This window comes from Malaya genurostris, chromosome 2 (genome assembly GCF_030247185.1).
Source record: "Malaya genurostris strain Urasoe2022 chromosome 2, Malgen_1.1, whole genome shotgun sequence".
NCBI classification, from domain to species: Eukaryota; Metazoa; Arthropoda; class Insecta; order Diptera; family Culicidae; genus Malaya; species Malaya genurostris.
Window position 1 is genome coordinate 66,141,372 of NC_080571.1, and position 16,422 is coordinate 66,157,793.

At 37.5% G+C, this 16,422-nt stretch overlaps 1 protein-coding gene across 8 annotated transcripts in view; it reads right to left on the minus strand.

Moving 5' to 3' along the window:
* The window catches only part of LOC131432509 (uncharacterized), a 547,181-nt gene that overhangs the window by 71,251 nt on the left and 459,508 nt on the right, over window positions 1–16,422 (minus strand). For 7 of the 8 annotated variants that reach the window (XM_058598834.1, XM_058598837.1, XM_058598836.1 and 4 more), the window contains one exon: window positions 13,668–13,933. In XM_058598834.1, coding sequence (XP_058454817.1) covers window positions 13,668–13,933 — 266 coding nt within the window. Of the gene's footprint in view, window positions 1–13,667; window positions 13,934–16,422 lie in introns of those variants that run through there. The other variant, XM_058598838.1, reaches the window with a different exon arrangement.

Here is a 16,422-nt window from a genome sequence, read left to right on the forward strand (position 1 = left end):
GATAAGAACGAAAATGACCAGAAAACATGTTCAGGACAGTGGTGAAAATTATGCAGCTCTGTATTTTGGAAGAAAGTACTTGAACAGTGATTTCAGAATATTTGATTGGCAGTGACGTCTCGGAACAATAAATTGTTCTTTTTTGGTGGTAAAATAAGGAACAATTCCAGAAAATAACAACAGAAAGTGTGTGATTGTAGATTGTACGAATACAGTGTCGAAAAAGAAGGAAAACAATTGCGCACTCTAAAAAAGATTACCCTAAATTTAAATTGAATTCTTTTTCAAGAATTGGAAAATTTTCAAAAAAAATGGAGGCATTTGCAAATATTCAAGTTTCTGATGAATATTAGTATTTGAAACACTGGAATATGCAATCTCCTAGAAGTAGCCGTCCGAGATTTGAAATGAAGATTGAAATGAGATTCAAGAACAGTTATTCTACATCACATTTATAACCATCTAAAACGTGCTTAAACCGCGCAATTCAACAAGAGTACTTCTCGGAAACTGTTTTTTTTTAAACTGCAGAATATACACGAGTAAAAATCTATCGCCGTTACCAAAATTTTTTAATTATGAAATCATGAACCATATCTTCTAATGAAAATTCATGAACAAAATGATTGATATCATGAAAATTTTCATGAAAGATGTGTTTTTGTTCATGATATCATTCATTTTGATCATGAAATAATGACTTATTATTCTTGATACACATGATTCATGATTTTTAATCATGGTTCCGGCAATAGATCCGTGTATTATAGTGTTCAATTGGATAATTTTCATCAAAATCTTGAAGTTTTGCAAAGGCTTGTAGATTGTTTCTGCTGTATTTTTTGCTTTTTAAAAAGTACACTAAAATCTCGATTTACGAGAACTCAATTTGCGCGACTTTTTTTACGCATTTATTCATTTATTTATTCACGCGATGATCGTTATGCGAAAAAAAGGTTTAGTATGATGAGAGAAATTTTTATTTATTCGTATGCAAAACAATCCAACATGATTCAGTGAATTGAATTTTATGAAATTACGGAATTGTTTAGTTTCATAGAACCTAGTTCAGATCGAGGGTATCATAGAATACTCTGAGAAAAGAATCAGTATATGAACGAGTGATTGTTGGCTTTTGCATAACATTTGAGTGCGGTATGTTCTCGCAGTGTTATATACAGTAAATTGACATACTGTGGTAAGGAGTGTATCGATAAGTAGTTAGCAACATTCAAACAGTTATTACTCTGAAATGGCTTAATTTTTTGCAACGTGTTTTGCGGTGACATGTTTGTTTACATGTCAATGACAGCTGCGCAATCGATTGGCTTCGGTACAGTTTATCGTTTCAATGATGAGTCGAATTGATCCGGAAACGCGAAAGAAAATTCTGCACACTTGGTGCTCAGAAAGTGGTGTCACGTACAACGAAATTGCGAAACGGGTGAAAGTGCACCACACCAGTGTCAAAAATATTATCGAGAAGTTCGGTAAGACCCTTTCCATGAAAGATTCGCCCCGATCCGGTAGGAAAACGGGTCCCAGCCAGCCCGGCCGGGACTTAAAAGTGGTTGAGTACATCACGGTAGCGATGGAAAAGTTTGGGTTTGGGTTGATCTGGCAAGCAGTTTGTACCTGTGGTTTGCGGTCTTCGATTTTCTTCACGATGGGCACAATTAACGCCAAGGTCTACGAGGAAGAATGTTTGAAGAAGAGAATGCTGCCACTGTACAGTAAGCATAAGGATCCTTCTCTGTTCTTGCCGGACTTGGCTTCAGCCCACTACGCCAACTCCGTTCTACAGTGGTTGTCAAAAAATAATGTACAATTCGTGGAAAAGGACATCAACCCACCGAACTTCCCGGATCTTCGGCCAATTGAAAGGTATTGGGCAATTGTCAAGCGGCACTTTCGGAAGGAAGGTACAGTGTCTCAAAACATGCAGGAGTTCAAAAAAAAAACTGAACAGCTGCCACTAGGAAAGTCACAAAAGTAACAGAATTTAATGAAGAATGTCTAGTCCAAAGTGCGAGCGTTTCACAGAAACTAGGATTTTCTTCAATATAATCAGTGAAATGCATAAAAATGTAATTTTTCTACAATATATCGAAAACTGATGTCAAAATATGTTTTTTTTCGCTTTTTTATTCAATAATCAATGTTGCTAACTCTTTTTCGATACACTCCTTAATGTCTGTGAAAGTTCTTGTTCATCCAAAACCTCCTTGGAGTATAGAGGTCTACCAACTAAACCGATCCGATGACAATAGTGAGTTTCTTTTTTGTGGTCCATATTCGTGGAATACTTGTGCAGTTGTTTATTCGTTTTCATTAGTTTGTTTCGAAATGCGTGGACCTTCAGCAGAACAACGTCGACAACGTTGTGTACAAATGGTGCACAGAACGCGGACTGTCACTGAGAAAGGTAGCAAAAATGGAAAAGAAAAATGTCCTGCTAACCCTCAGTTGGATAAACGTATACTGAAGGCGTTCGAGCAAAAGAAGGAGGTTTCTGTTCGGGATATGGCCGAAAAAGTGGGCACTTCGAAGTCAAATGTTCTTCGTGCTAAAGAACGTTTGAATCTTCGAACCTATAAGAAGAAGAAACAACCAAAACGTAGTCCGAAACAAGAAGCATCGATCAGGCCGAGGGTTCGAAAGCTGTACAATGCGATTTTTGCTGGAAATTTGAACTGCATAATCATGGACGACGAAACCTACGTGAAACTCGATTACAAATCCTTGCCGGGACCACAATATTATACGGTGCGAGAAGGGCAAGTGTCAAACCAGTCCGAGACATCGATTGAAGTCGAAAAATTTGGTAAGAAAGCTATGGTCTGGCAAGCAATTTGTAGCTGCGGTAAGATTTCGATACCCTTAATCACCACTGCTTCAATGAACAGCGAAATATACATCAAGGAATGTTTACAAAAACGACCATGATTCGAAGCCACAAGGATCCTGTTGTCTTCTGACCAGATCTTGCTTCTTGCCACTACTCGAAATCAACGGTAGAATGGTATCCTACTAAAAATGTCACTTTCGTCCCAAAAGACATGAATCCACCAAATTTCCTACAACTTCGACCAATTGAGGAATTTTGGGCCGAAACCATTCAACAGTTCGAAAAAGGTTGGAAAAAGGTTGGAAAAAAGTGTCAAAACTTGTCGCCAAGAAGTCTGTACGGAATTTAATGATGAACGGTCGCAAAAAGGTGCGCCAGCTAGTCTACAATGGCTAAGTAGCAAATGTTGAGAATAATATTCTGTTGTTGTAGTGTAATATTATCAGTATATCGAATAAAATTTGAATATCCAACACTTGTGAATTATTTACAGCGAAATAAAAATGCGTCCATACTTTCTGGTACAGTCTTTATGAACATCATTGAAAAATTAATCCTAAGCTCGTAATTGTCTTATGAACTGTTTTCACTGAAGCTTTTGGACTGCTGAGACGGCTGAACCGAGTTTCTCAAGCTTCCTACTTTTCCACAGAGCACTATTGAATTTTATACGGATCCGACTTCTGGTTCCGAAATTACAGGGTAACAACAAGGGTGCAAACAGTTGCCACAAAAAAATGCACTTTTTTTCGAAGATGGCATAACAGCTTTTTACCAATTTAAATTCATATGGAGGTCATTTAATTTGATCTCGATACGACTCTCGGTTCCGGAGTAGCCAGGTGATATGTTCAAAAAAATTCAAAAACTATACCCTCAATTTCAAATGAAAGGCCTTACACATCAATTGGACGCTGTTGAATTTCAACCGGGTTCAAGAATAACGTTGATTTCAATTTCAAGAACGTGCTTCTATTCATGACTTAGCAAAAACGAGCTTAATCCACCTAGCAGTGACATGAAATCTTTTTTTTTATCAATCAATATGAAACCATAAAATTAATTCTGTGAATCTAAACGTATGACAATCGATTGTGAATTCCTTGAGATGTCGCATTCCAATGGTTTTTTTTATTCATTCTGGTTTCACGTCAAAACATTTTTTTTGCATTAAAAACTAACCTTCATCTTCAGGGCAACTATAGATTTATGCATTAGTTAGTCACAAAATTTTTCACAAAATTCAATGGTTTTACAAAATGCACTCACAACGACTAAGCCATCTTTGATTCAAAACAACATAAATTGGTCGTTCCCGTTATCATTAGGAGTGTATCGAAAATAAGCTATCCACACACATTTGTGTTCTACGCATGTATTTGTGATGGTTTTTATGCTCATATCACAGCATGCTGTGCGTTTGGCTGTCAGCTTTCGCTTGTTTACTTGTTTGTGCGGTTGAAACTCTGCTTTTTCAAAATGTCGCGTATTGAAAAGGAAGTGAAAATTAAGGTTCTGGACACATGGCAAAGTGAGAAGGGTATTACTCTGCGAAAATTGGCGAAGCGGTTTGGAATTCATCATGCCAGTGATAAAACCATCATCAATAAGTTTGGAGAACACTATTATTTGGATGAGCTGCCAGGAAGAGGTAGGAAACCCGGTTCTTCCAACCCGAAACTGGATTAGAAAGTGGTATCTCTAATCATGAAGAACAAATCAATGTCAATACGTGATTTGGCCAAAAAAGCAGGAACGAGTGTCGAAATGATCCAGCGCTTCAAGAGTCGAAATCACCTGAAGACCTACAAGAAGCAGAACTCGAAAAAAAGTGTAGAACAGAAGAAGCGAGCAACAACAAGGGCCCGGAAATTGTATTCGCGTCTTTTGCTGTGTCCGAATGCATGCGATTTGATGAACGATGAGACTTATGTACAGGAGGACTCAAAAACCTTATTGTCGTCGTTGGGGAGGATGTGATCGATGCGGACAGGTCGATTCAAGTGGAGAAATTCGGTCGAAAGGTGCTGGTATGGCAAGCAATATGTTCCTGTGGTTTGAAGTCAACCATTTTTTACACTATCGGAACTATAAATGCAGAAATCTATCGATCTCAGTGTCTCCAGAAGAGACTGCTGCCTTTATATAAGAAGCATAGTACACCTCCACTGTTTTGGTCGGATTTAGCGTCGCCTCACTATGCCGAAACCACTCTCAATTGGCTTGCGGAAAAGGGTATAAATTTTGTTGAGAAAAATATCAATCCACCAAATTGCCCTCAGCTTCGACCCATCGAACGTTACTGGGCAATTGTAAAAAGGGTCTTCAAGAAGACTGGTAAGGCAGCTGGGAACCTCCTAAGAGTTCAAAAAAGTTTGGGCTCAAGCGTCCAAAAAATGCGATGCAACACTTGTCCGGAACTTGATGAAGAGCGTTCGATCAAAAGTTCGAAAAATTCGTGAAGGAATAAATTAAATTTAATCCAGTTTTCAATATGCTCAAGTTTAACCTTGTACAATAAAGTATCAATTTTGTAGATTGAATAAAATATTGTTTTTTATCATAATTTGAAAGAAAAATTTGTGGATAGCTTATTGTCGATACACTCCCTAAAATATAGAAAATATTGACTGAAGAACTGAAGAACAATCGTTTTCTAAATTTAGCTCGCAGCTGCAAATTTCTTGTCAGACCATTAGCACACAATTTGTCGTCGAAATAGTTATTTTGCATGCAATACGAGATAGCAAGTTTATGTGTCTTGAAGAGTTGTAGATCATGTTTGAACTAGAAAACATGCTAAAAACTTGAACTTGGATTGGTGTCGAGATATGATATTTGAAATGTTATATTTAAATTGTTAAAATACATATTTTTGTCAAATGTTGAATATTTTTAAGTACACAAACTACAATATTTTTGAACAAATTTATTACCAATTACTACATACTCAAGTATCGTTATCGTTAGTATGTGGAAGTATGTGGAACCAATTTTAACAAAGTTTGAAAATATGATCAAAGCACTATTAGAAGAATATCTAGCCTTAACTTAAATTCTCTGAAATGCATATGAGTACGCACTTTCAAACCTACCACCCCCACCCACGAAGCTCACAAAATTATTAGAGGAGATCGGGGCTAGACTGGACACGGTGTTTAACCGGGCAGCTTAAATATCTTATAAGTCAGCAATTGTTTCGATATTTGCATTGAATTTGTAAACGCGCTTCCATTTTGGAGATAGACTTCAGTTAGGTTGAAACGTAAAACTCACGAAAGGTTGAATCCAACAGAGAATCTATTCGGACATGGTTTCATTTTCTTTGCGCTCATTAATTTATCTCGATGTTTGGCACCACATTGTACTCGTTCTACATTTTTGTTTGAAGCTTTATTGTACGGTTTTACTCCATAAAGAGTCCGCAATTCCAGAGGTATTGGATTTTGGGTTTGTCACTTGTGTGCGGGTTAGTACGAAAAAAATGCATATTTTTCCAAATCACAAATTGGGAATTGTAACTGTAGGTGGAACAACGGCAGAGATAACTTGGGTAAACACCTAGTTTCAATGGATGTTTTTGCCTTTCTCATATAGAAAGGATATGCAATCACTTGAAAAACCGACTAGCAAAATTGGTATATATGACCACTATTTCCGGTGCTTGCGGACCGGATACCGGGAACCAGGATAGCCGGAATCGGTTTGTTTAGTTGCCTACTGATAATGAATATCGATTTGTGTAGTATTGAAACCAGTTTAGAAAATTTTTAACGTTATTAGTTTCGCCGGTTTAAATGACGGTGTACAATATTGAACACACTTTACCCTATAACTCCGGAACCGGATGTCGGATCCGGATGAAATTCAGGAATTCCGTATGGGACCATGAGACCTTTCATTTGAATCAAAGTTTGTCAAAATCGGTTTAGCCATCTCCGAGAAAACCTAGTGAGATTATTTGACACATACACACATACACACACACACACACACACACAGTCCCATACGGAATTCCTGGATTTCATTCGGATCCAACTTCCGGTTTAGAGGTTATAGGGTAAAGTATGTTGAATATTGTACACCGTCACTTAAACTGGTGGAACAAACCGTAAAAAATGTTGTAAACTGGACTTAAAACTCTTATTCCCAATCTTAGGCTGAAATGAAAGGTCTTATGGTCCTACCAAAAATTACTGCATATGGTTAAATTGTATAAAATCGTCAAAATTTGAATAAAAATTAGTAGAGTTTGTACGTCATGTTAGTTGGTGGTCGTACGAACCGACTTCGATTATACCGGTTCTCGGGTTCCGGTGCCGGAAGTGCATTTAATAGTGAACCCACTTCGTTTTCTTAAGAATGATCTACGCGAGCAAAGTACTGTTCATGCATAAGCAATCCCTTGTTTTTTTTCTAATCGAAGAGAAAATTTTTGAATAGAATACCACAATATTATACATGAGAAAGGCATCATTACACCACTAGGTGGATTAAAACAAGTTTTTTAATTTTTCAAAAAGTGTCCAATTAGGCCTCGTCTCCCCTACATTATGAAAACTCAAACTGAAATTTGAGCAAAATATCGGATATGAGTGTCGTTATGGGTTCGTTATGCAAATTTTCGATCTTGAAATCTCTATAGGGGAGAAATGGGAAAGGGTATGGGGTCTGCTAGGGGAGGGTGGTACAGTAGTACATGAATTTTCCAAAGTCGAAATCTTTTATAGATGCCGAAAGTCTTAGAATTGTATGACGTCGAAGGAATCAGGATATCGTACAAGAGTTGCTTAGCATCAAAATTAATTATTATATTTTATCAATAACAAATTGATGAGATATTCCAATTTCATTAAGTACAATTGATCCAGTAGTTCTATCTCCAAACAAAATACAATTGAAAAAAACTACATCAGAATTAGCTAAGAGAAATGCTTATAATATTATTCTGTTTTGAATGCTAGAATATCAAATGACTGAAAAACTCATCTTCTATAAATATGTTGTTCTTGCTTTGAAATTAAAATTTGGTTTCCATTTTCTCATGCAGACTTTGTTTTGATTTTTGAAATTTTAACTCTTATTTCAAACTGTTAATTTCCAATAGTGTTATTATTATTATTATTATTATTATTATTATTATTATTATTATTATTATTATTATTATTATTATTATTATTATTATTATTATTATTATTATTATTATTATTATTATTATTATTAATATCGTTTATTTTACCCTGACTTTAACCTTTTGGTCGTTCACCGGGGGAAATAGTGTTAATTTTTACCATTGAGATGTTTGGCGTTAATGATAAAAGGCTATAGCAGGATAAGCATGTGAAATCTGCCCCCAAAGGGAATTCATATTGTTATACCACATTCGAAAGGTCATAGACTGAAAACAATTTTCTCAAAATCTATTGATTTTTATTTTATTTGATTTTTGAAGAAACCGTTCCTCCGAGAAATTTGAAAAATATCAGGTATGTTTAAAACGTTATGGGGACGGTTTGCAATTTTTTTTTCAAAATTTTTGAAGATGTATTTCTTCCATTAAAAAATATTTGAAAATTTTGAAACATATTTTTTGCCTCTCCCAATTTTTGCACCACCCCGGATTTTTCAGTGATAAATAAAAAAATTTTGGACATGTTAAAGTGGTATGTTTTTATATTTTTAAAAAATGTGAACGACCACAATATTTGATTTTTTCTAAAAAATAAATAACAGTCGACCATGCGCCCCCATCAAGTTCTGTTAGGAGGAAACGCATGGTGTTTTGTTCCAGTAGTTTATGCAACTCAAGTGCAGGGCTTAGAAATCAAAGTAACGAAAAGGAGGAAATGAGTTTCAACCTTTGCATAATACATACACGATCATACTTCGGGTACAACCTAGAAAGCTACGAAGCAAGAACTTACTGGTAGGTGGTTCATATATGAATGATAGTAATATATGAACGTCGCGAGTATCACACATATGAAATTCGGTTACCAATCTCCGAGAGAAAGGAGTACCTAGTTTTGGTGCAGACATACATACAGGCATTTTCGGATCTCGGCCAACTGAGTCGAATAATATAAGACACTCGGAACTCTAGACCTCGGTTCAAAAGTTTTGTTTCACAGTGATTGCATACCCGAGTAAAGTCTAACATCAAAATTAGAACAAATTGATATTTGATTATTATAGCAACATCTGATTGAAATCCCAATATGATATCGACTCATCAATTTTTAAATTAATATCATATTGTGTTACCATTTTGCTGTTTAAAGGCAAAAGTTTTGTGAAACTCAAAAAATGAAAATAATAAAATCAACAACTTAGAGAATCCATTGAAATTGAGCAAATTTCAAATGGCAGCACAAAAATACAAAGTTAAGTTTCAATGGAAGAATTATTCCTTGTTGCCTTCTACAAAAATGCTTTGACATCCTGTCGAGATTCTGCAGTTGACCGCAACCATAACCGCGGAGAATCGATTTTTTTCAACATTTTTTAAACTTTTACGCAAATAATGCTCTTTCTTTTTAACCACGAGAATATTGGTGTCAAACCACACGTCTGGGAAGCATTGGATAAATTGGCGATCATCTGTACCACGTTTATCTGAAGCAGGTCAATCTGAATAGTGGCTTTGGCATTCCCATCTCGCTGATCGTCTGCCGTAGAATGAGCTTATTTCAGAATTTGATATGAGAAATATATTTGACGTCATTGGTTTCCTTCTAGATACGTTAAGTATCCGATCCTGTGACAATTTTTGCGTTCAGTTTGAAAAAATGTTTCGATATTTGTAATCATACGACGTAGCGAAGTTCATTCCAAAGTTTTTAGACCATAACGAAATGGCGAGAATAATCTACTCGCCAAACCCGTTCTGAAAATACTCATAACTTTATATCCAACAGTATGGAAAAATTCACTGCTTACGAAGTTGGAACATCGATCATTGAATGTCTCAGATTTCAGAACCTAGAGTTAATTCTTAATAATACTTTAGTGGCTTAGAGGAGCCACCAAGAAAATATATGTTTAATTTGTATATTCCTAAGTAGTCCACAAACTTTGTCGAAGACACTCTTCAAAACAATTCTCACTCTTAGTTATAAATGCTTAGAACTTCATATACTTACTAACGCTAGATATTATGAGAAGTGTTTTATCAATCATCTAATAGATCTTGGAACTTTAATACACTTTTCTAAATAAATCGTCTAACTAAATCTTCATAATTTTGAGTCACAGGACTAATTCTGCATCAAATGATTGTAAATTATAAGTCTACACCAGAACTAAAAATTTACTGAAGAGATTCTGGTTCTATCTGTGGTCAGAAGCGATATAATTGTTCATTGTCCCAATTAGTCGAAAAAACAAATGATCTGGGATACCTTATTGCCGGATTCCTAATTCACGTCCCCTGTGTTGTAGAAGACTTCACTGTAAAACGTTCGGTTTTCAGAGCCTCTAAATTCGTATTTCAAAGTAATTACATGTTCGAGTTGTGTGAGATCAAGTAGATAACTCAATTTAATGTTATAATGTTTGAATGCTACAGCTTTGGATATGAGAAGGACAAAGAGAACATATTCATACTGTGCTCAAATAGCCACACTGCTATTCACAGTGGATGCGGGATGGAAGCGACGCAACGAGTGTGCATTGACAGAAACTACCTGCATACAACTTTGTGAAACAATACTGCTTGTCATATAACCGAACATTTTCCATCTCCTGACAGTTAGCACTTACAATCCATAGCAATCGCAAAAAGATCGTATTCCAAAACATCTAAGTTCGAAACCGGTTTCTCTCCGCGGTAGTGTTGGGAGGATTGCATGAAATCTTTTTTCTTGCTCGCGACTAATATGGAGATTGCATAAAATCTTTTTTCTTACTTGCGAGTAATATCGCCTAAATGTATACTATTCCCGACCTTTTTTGGCTGTTCTATTTTTAGATTATGCCCGTGACGTGTCATTTCGAGAAAATCTACATTATATTAAGTTTTCAATGTGCTTTCACTGAGAGCAAAACTAGTTTCCAGTTTGATGTCACACAGCATTTTTTTTTGCTTTCAATTTTGATTTGTTAACCGTTAAAACGACCAAAACGATAGCAAATTAAGTAATCGATATATACGAACAGCACAACATCAAATTGAGTTTTCTTTTTAATCTCACACTCTACTCGGGAAGTGCTATTCACGGTTGATGCGGGATGGAAGCGACGCAACGAGTGTGCATTGACAGAAACACTCATATTTTAATTGTTTCCAAGGAATATTGGAAGTTTCCAACTTGGAATTAGCAGCAAGCTCAAACATCATTTACCCATATTGTTGTGATTTTCAAGGAATTACAAATCGGAAGTTGTCATCTTGGATGTTGAAGCAAATTCATTCCGAAAATATCCATAACATTAAGTTATTTATTACACAGTACTTTTTACACGTAGCGAATCCCAAATAACTTAAACTTTTTTACGAGCAGACTTGACTTACGAACCCCTTTTGATGGTTTGGGTGTAAAGTTTGATATTAATTAGTTTTTACGTTTCGCATTCAGCTCATCAGTGCGTCAGCAGTTTATGTTGATCTGCTAACGCCACCTAACGGTTCAACATACTTAGATCACTAAACAGACGTAAAGTATTTGCTGTACCGAAGTGTCATGTCTTTCCTGACGTGCCGGAAGAGCAAAACAAATTGACGGCATGCAAACAGATTGTAGTCATTTAGAGTTTGGTACCTAAAAACTTGAATTAAAATCAGTCAAGTGCACTTTAGCACAAACCGGTACACATGAGGTACCAATACCTTCAATGACTTGATATTCATTGGTAAGAGGAGTAGTTAGGTTCGGGAATAAAATTTCATGCTTCACATAAATATTTAGTTTTGATTCCTTAAGCAGAATTTGTGGTTAGTATCGTAAACTTATAGCGATGTGAAAAGTGATGGAAAAAATTGTCGTAATTGAATTGAAAGAAATCACGTCCTTAATGTGTGATACTGCGCATCTCTTAATTGGTTCGATAAGAATGAATTTCTCGGGAGAAACTCAATCACTTGTTCAAGCACTTTCTCTTTCTGCTGATTCACAGTTAGTACGTTTTGTGTGTGTGTGTGTGTGTGTAAGTGTGAGAGACAAGAGTACGCAAAATAGATAGAGTGAAGACAAAAAATGAGTACATGGAAAATAATAACGTGTTACAAATAATAGTTCAACCATTCCTCTTGATTTTGCGCAGCGAGCAGTAGTAGGCCATCACGGCTCGCAGCTTTTTCCAGCTTTGGGCCCCATTCTGGGTGATCCCGCTGGATGTTGACTTTTGCAGTCCTCCGGCGTCCAGATCCACGGCGGATAATTGATTGATCTCATTAACGTCGCCATCGTCCCCGACGGTATCGCGGAGCGAAAAACTGCGACGGGGTGGCCGAGTGCCCGGACAGGATCCGGTCGACGATTGGCGCGAAAATGAAGCCTCATTCCAACGGACCGATGCCCGTCGTTGGTCGGCCTCGTTGAAACTGTAGCTTCGATCGATTGCTTGATAACACCGGCTGGTGCCCGTCGACGAATTGGACGCCGTCCGCAGTGTCCTAGTGGAATGGTAGCTTGGATGCCGGAGGGGAAGCGGGCGGCGAAAGTTTCTCGTTGTATCCACGGCCGTCAGGTCATTGCTACTGGAACGGGACGCCAGAGAATTGTGCGGACCGAGTAGAGTCCGGGTGGAAGACGAGCTAAAACTACATACACACAGTGTGGGTGAAGATTTAAATTGACATGTACGATAAAAAAAAATAGAACGGCTGCAGATGGGGATAAATTGGGCAGATTTTAGATACCGGTTCATTAATCTGGGAGAGAGAGAGTTTAGTTTGGCTGTGGGAGGACAGAAAAATATGCTGGCCTTTCGGATGACAGACAATCGATCTTCGTCGAGTTGCCGCAAAACGTACAATGAGTGTGCGGCGGTTAATTGGCAAATGCTACCTGAGAACCCGCGCCGGGTCGGTATACTTTTTTGTCCTTCCACTGACCAATACATTTGCGAGCTATTTTCTACTTTTGAAATGTTCGGCACAAGTCAGTGGGATTTGAAAGTTAGCTACATCCTTTCGCTTGCTATTCTGGACGTCCCTAGCTTCTGGTACCTACAGGAAAAACGTCTCCCGAATGTGTGACAAAGGTCACCATCGGAAAGGTATAGAAAAAAAACAGAGACACATTTGATGAGAGAGGTCAATTCAGTTGCATACTCAATGAAGAAAACTGATACGTTGGTAGCAGACGGAGCATAATTTGACAGAGGATACTAGCCTAAAATGTTTGACAATAGAAACGATACTTCATTCTGTCCAAGTCATTCAAATTTGAAGGTTGTTTGTTATGATGCCAAAACTGTCATTTCATTTTAACTAATTCTATCCTCTCCAGGAGCAAACGAAACCCGGCACGGTTACCAAAGCCGCCGCAGTAACTCCTTCGTGAAAAGTAATCCATCATTTTCGCTACACAAATTTATGACCGACCTTCGTCAGATGACTGGATGTAGGATGGATTTTTTCCTCATTTGTCTCCTTCTCTCCTGAGCACTGTGACTTTTGTTTCACTAGTTAAGTCTCTGTCAAATTATGGTGAATACTAATAATAATTAATTGTCCTCCGCAAGTAACCGCAAGAAAAGCTCAAACTGCTGGGGGGAATGGACGAGATGTGATCTATGGGATAGTCGTTGGTTGGTAAGGGGCAAGGGGGAGGTCGTGGTCCAGGGTGAGAGCTCGATGGTCGAGCAATGAACCTACCGGTTGCCGGAGCTTTTGCTGCCAGCGGACGAAATTTGGTTACTGGAATCGTCCTCATCATCGCGGGAGGTGGCAATCGATGCCGTCGCAGTGTTGGTTCCGGGCGACAGAAGGGTTGGGCTGAGCAGCGTCGAAGGATTTTCGCCGGCCGAAACTACGGCTGAGGAAATGCCACCAATGCAGGATACGGTTGTGTTCGGGTTGGCACCGCTGGAAATAGTCGCACATGTTGGTAGTAGGGCTGAGTTCGGGTTGGCCGGGTCCATCTGAAATTGGATTCGGAATGAAAATAAATGTGTTAGCATTTTTTCGTTCATTTTTTATAGACTCGTTTGTTTAAATTTATTTTATTCAAAGCGTAATATATGGGATTTGAGTTTATAGAAACATATTAGTAAAATGCAAAAATAGCTTCTGTGTGAGGTGAGCATTGCTGTTCTTACTTTTTTCGACAACTACGACATATGATTACGAAATTTCTATAAGTAGTACAGGATGCTCCATCTTTTATGTCGGTATGTTAGCGCTGAATAACTGAATAACATTTACCAACCGAGCATCAGATATGATGTCAATTCAGTACAAGTATTGCAATGGATCGCTTCACATCGAAACAACGCACTGAAATAGTGATACTTTACATCGAAACCAGTCGTTCCACTCAACGTGCATATAGGAAAAAATATCGTGGCGACGCTTTCCTCCCCCTCATTACTTTTTGAGGGGTTATCTGAAAAGCAAAGCCAACCAGCCTCAAACTATTGACGAGCTCAAGGCAAACATTCGTTCTGAAATCGACGCTATAACACCCGAGATGCTTGAGAAGGTGATGGCAAACGCAGAAAAAAGTAGTCATTTGGTAATTGCTAATAAAGGTGGACACTTAATTAATATTCTTTTCAAAAGCTGGTCCAAAAAAATTGTAAGGAACCAAACTGAATAAAAAAAACCCTCTTATAGAAATAGGTTGTTTTTTTTCAATGTTTATTCAATTATACACAACTTATACAAAGGTTATATAGTTATTCAATGTTTACATACCGACAGAAAAGATGGAGCACTCTGTAAATTACACACTCTTAGAAAAAATGAACTTACATTTGACGTAAATTAAAGCATGCAGTAATAAAATTATTACATCTTTAAAAATTTAAAAAGAAATATTGGGTCTGTACCGATATCAATTTCAGCTAAACTAGATGTGACGTAAACTTACACGATTTTTTCTATGTGTGCATAGTTTAGATCGTGTTTCAAAATCCTTGTCTTGCTAGAATTGAAGTAAGAAAATACTACAGACAGTCTAAGGAAAAAAGCCATTGATGAAAAAATACAGAAGCAGTTTTCTTTGCTGTCTCTTGATAAAATTTCGCGAAAAAAATTTATTTCATTTATAGAAAAAGAACTAAATCACTGATGTTCCTATCATTTTTCAGTTCAACGACAGCGAAGAAAACTTGTTCAACAATGGCTGTTTATTGTAAATTTCCCCTTAACAGCAAGTGCTAACTGTTCTGCCTTTCTCTATAGAAAGGTATTAGAATTGCTGGAAAAACCGACTTTCGAACGGAGCCTCGGAGACCCATAGTGTTATATACAAGGATGGCTTTTATCGTATCAAAGAACGTTCACTGACAATTCTTCACACGATTGAATCAGTACCATCAAAGAGAAACGGAAATCATCGCAACAACAAAAACCCGGCATGGCTCATTTAACAACAAATCGACACCAGTGCGAGAGCGAATTTCTCTCGATGACATTTCTGAGAGTCAAAGGTTAGCGCGCTGCTGCGGGGATCCTCTCTGAAGCAACAAACGGTCGCTTATTTTCGTTTCGCGATCAGATTCTATACGGGCTGTTGATAATTGCGACAGAACCATTTTACTATTGCCGCTTATTCTAACTATGTTCATATAACCTTTGTATAAGTTATGTCTATGAAAATGTATGTGAATGCTCCACACAAGGGTTTTGAAATATTGCAACCTAAAGGGTGATTTTTTAAGAGCTTGAGAACTTTTTTAAACAATAAAACGCATAAAATTTGCAAAATCTCATCGGTTCTTTATTTTAAACGTTAGATTGGTACATGACATTTACTTTTTGAAGATAATTTCATTTAAATGTTGACCGCGGCTGCGTCTTAGGTGGTCCATTCGGAAAATCCGTTTTTTTATCGACAAATTTTGTTCAGCGATGAGGCTCATTTCTGGTTGAATGGCTACGTAAATAAGCAAAATTTCCGCATTTGGAGTGAAGAGCAACCAGAAGCCGTTCAAGAACTGCCCATGCATCCCGAAAAATGCACTGTTTGGTGTGGTTTGTACGCTGGTGGAATCATTGGACCGTATTTTTTCAAAGATGCTGTTGGACGCAACGTTACAGTGAATGGCGATCGCTATCGTTCGATGCTAACAAACTTTTTGTTGCCAAAAATGGAAGAACTGAACTTGGTTGACATGTGGTTTCAACAAGATGGCGCTACATGCCACACAGCTCGCGATTCTATGGCCATTTTGAGGGAAAACTTCGGAGAACAATTCATCTCAAGAAATGGACCGGTAAGTTGGCCACCAAGATCATGCGATTTGACGCCTTTAGACTATTTTTTGTGGGGCTACGTCAAGTCTAAAGTCTACAGAAATAAGCCAGTAACTATTCCAGCTTTGGAAGACAACATTTCCGAAGAAATTCGGGCTATTCCGGCCGAAATGCTCGAAAAAGTTGCCCAAAATTGGATTTTCCGAATGGA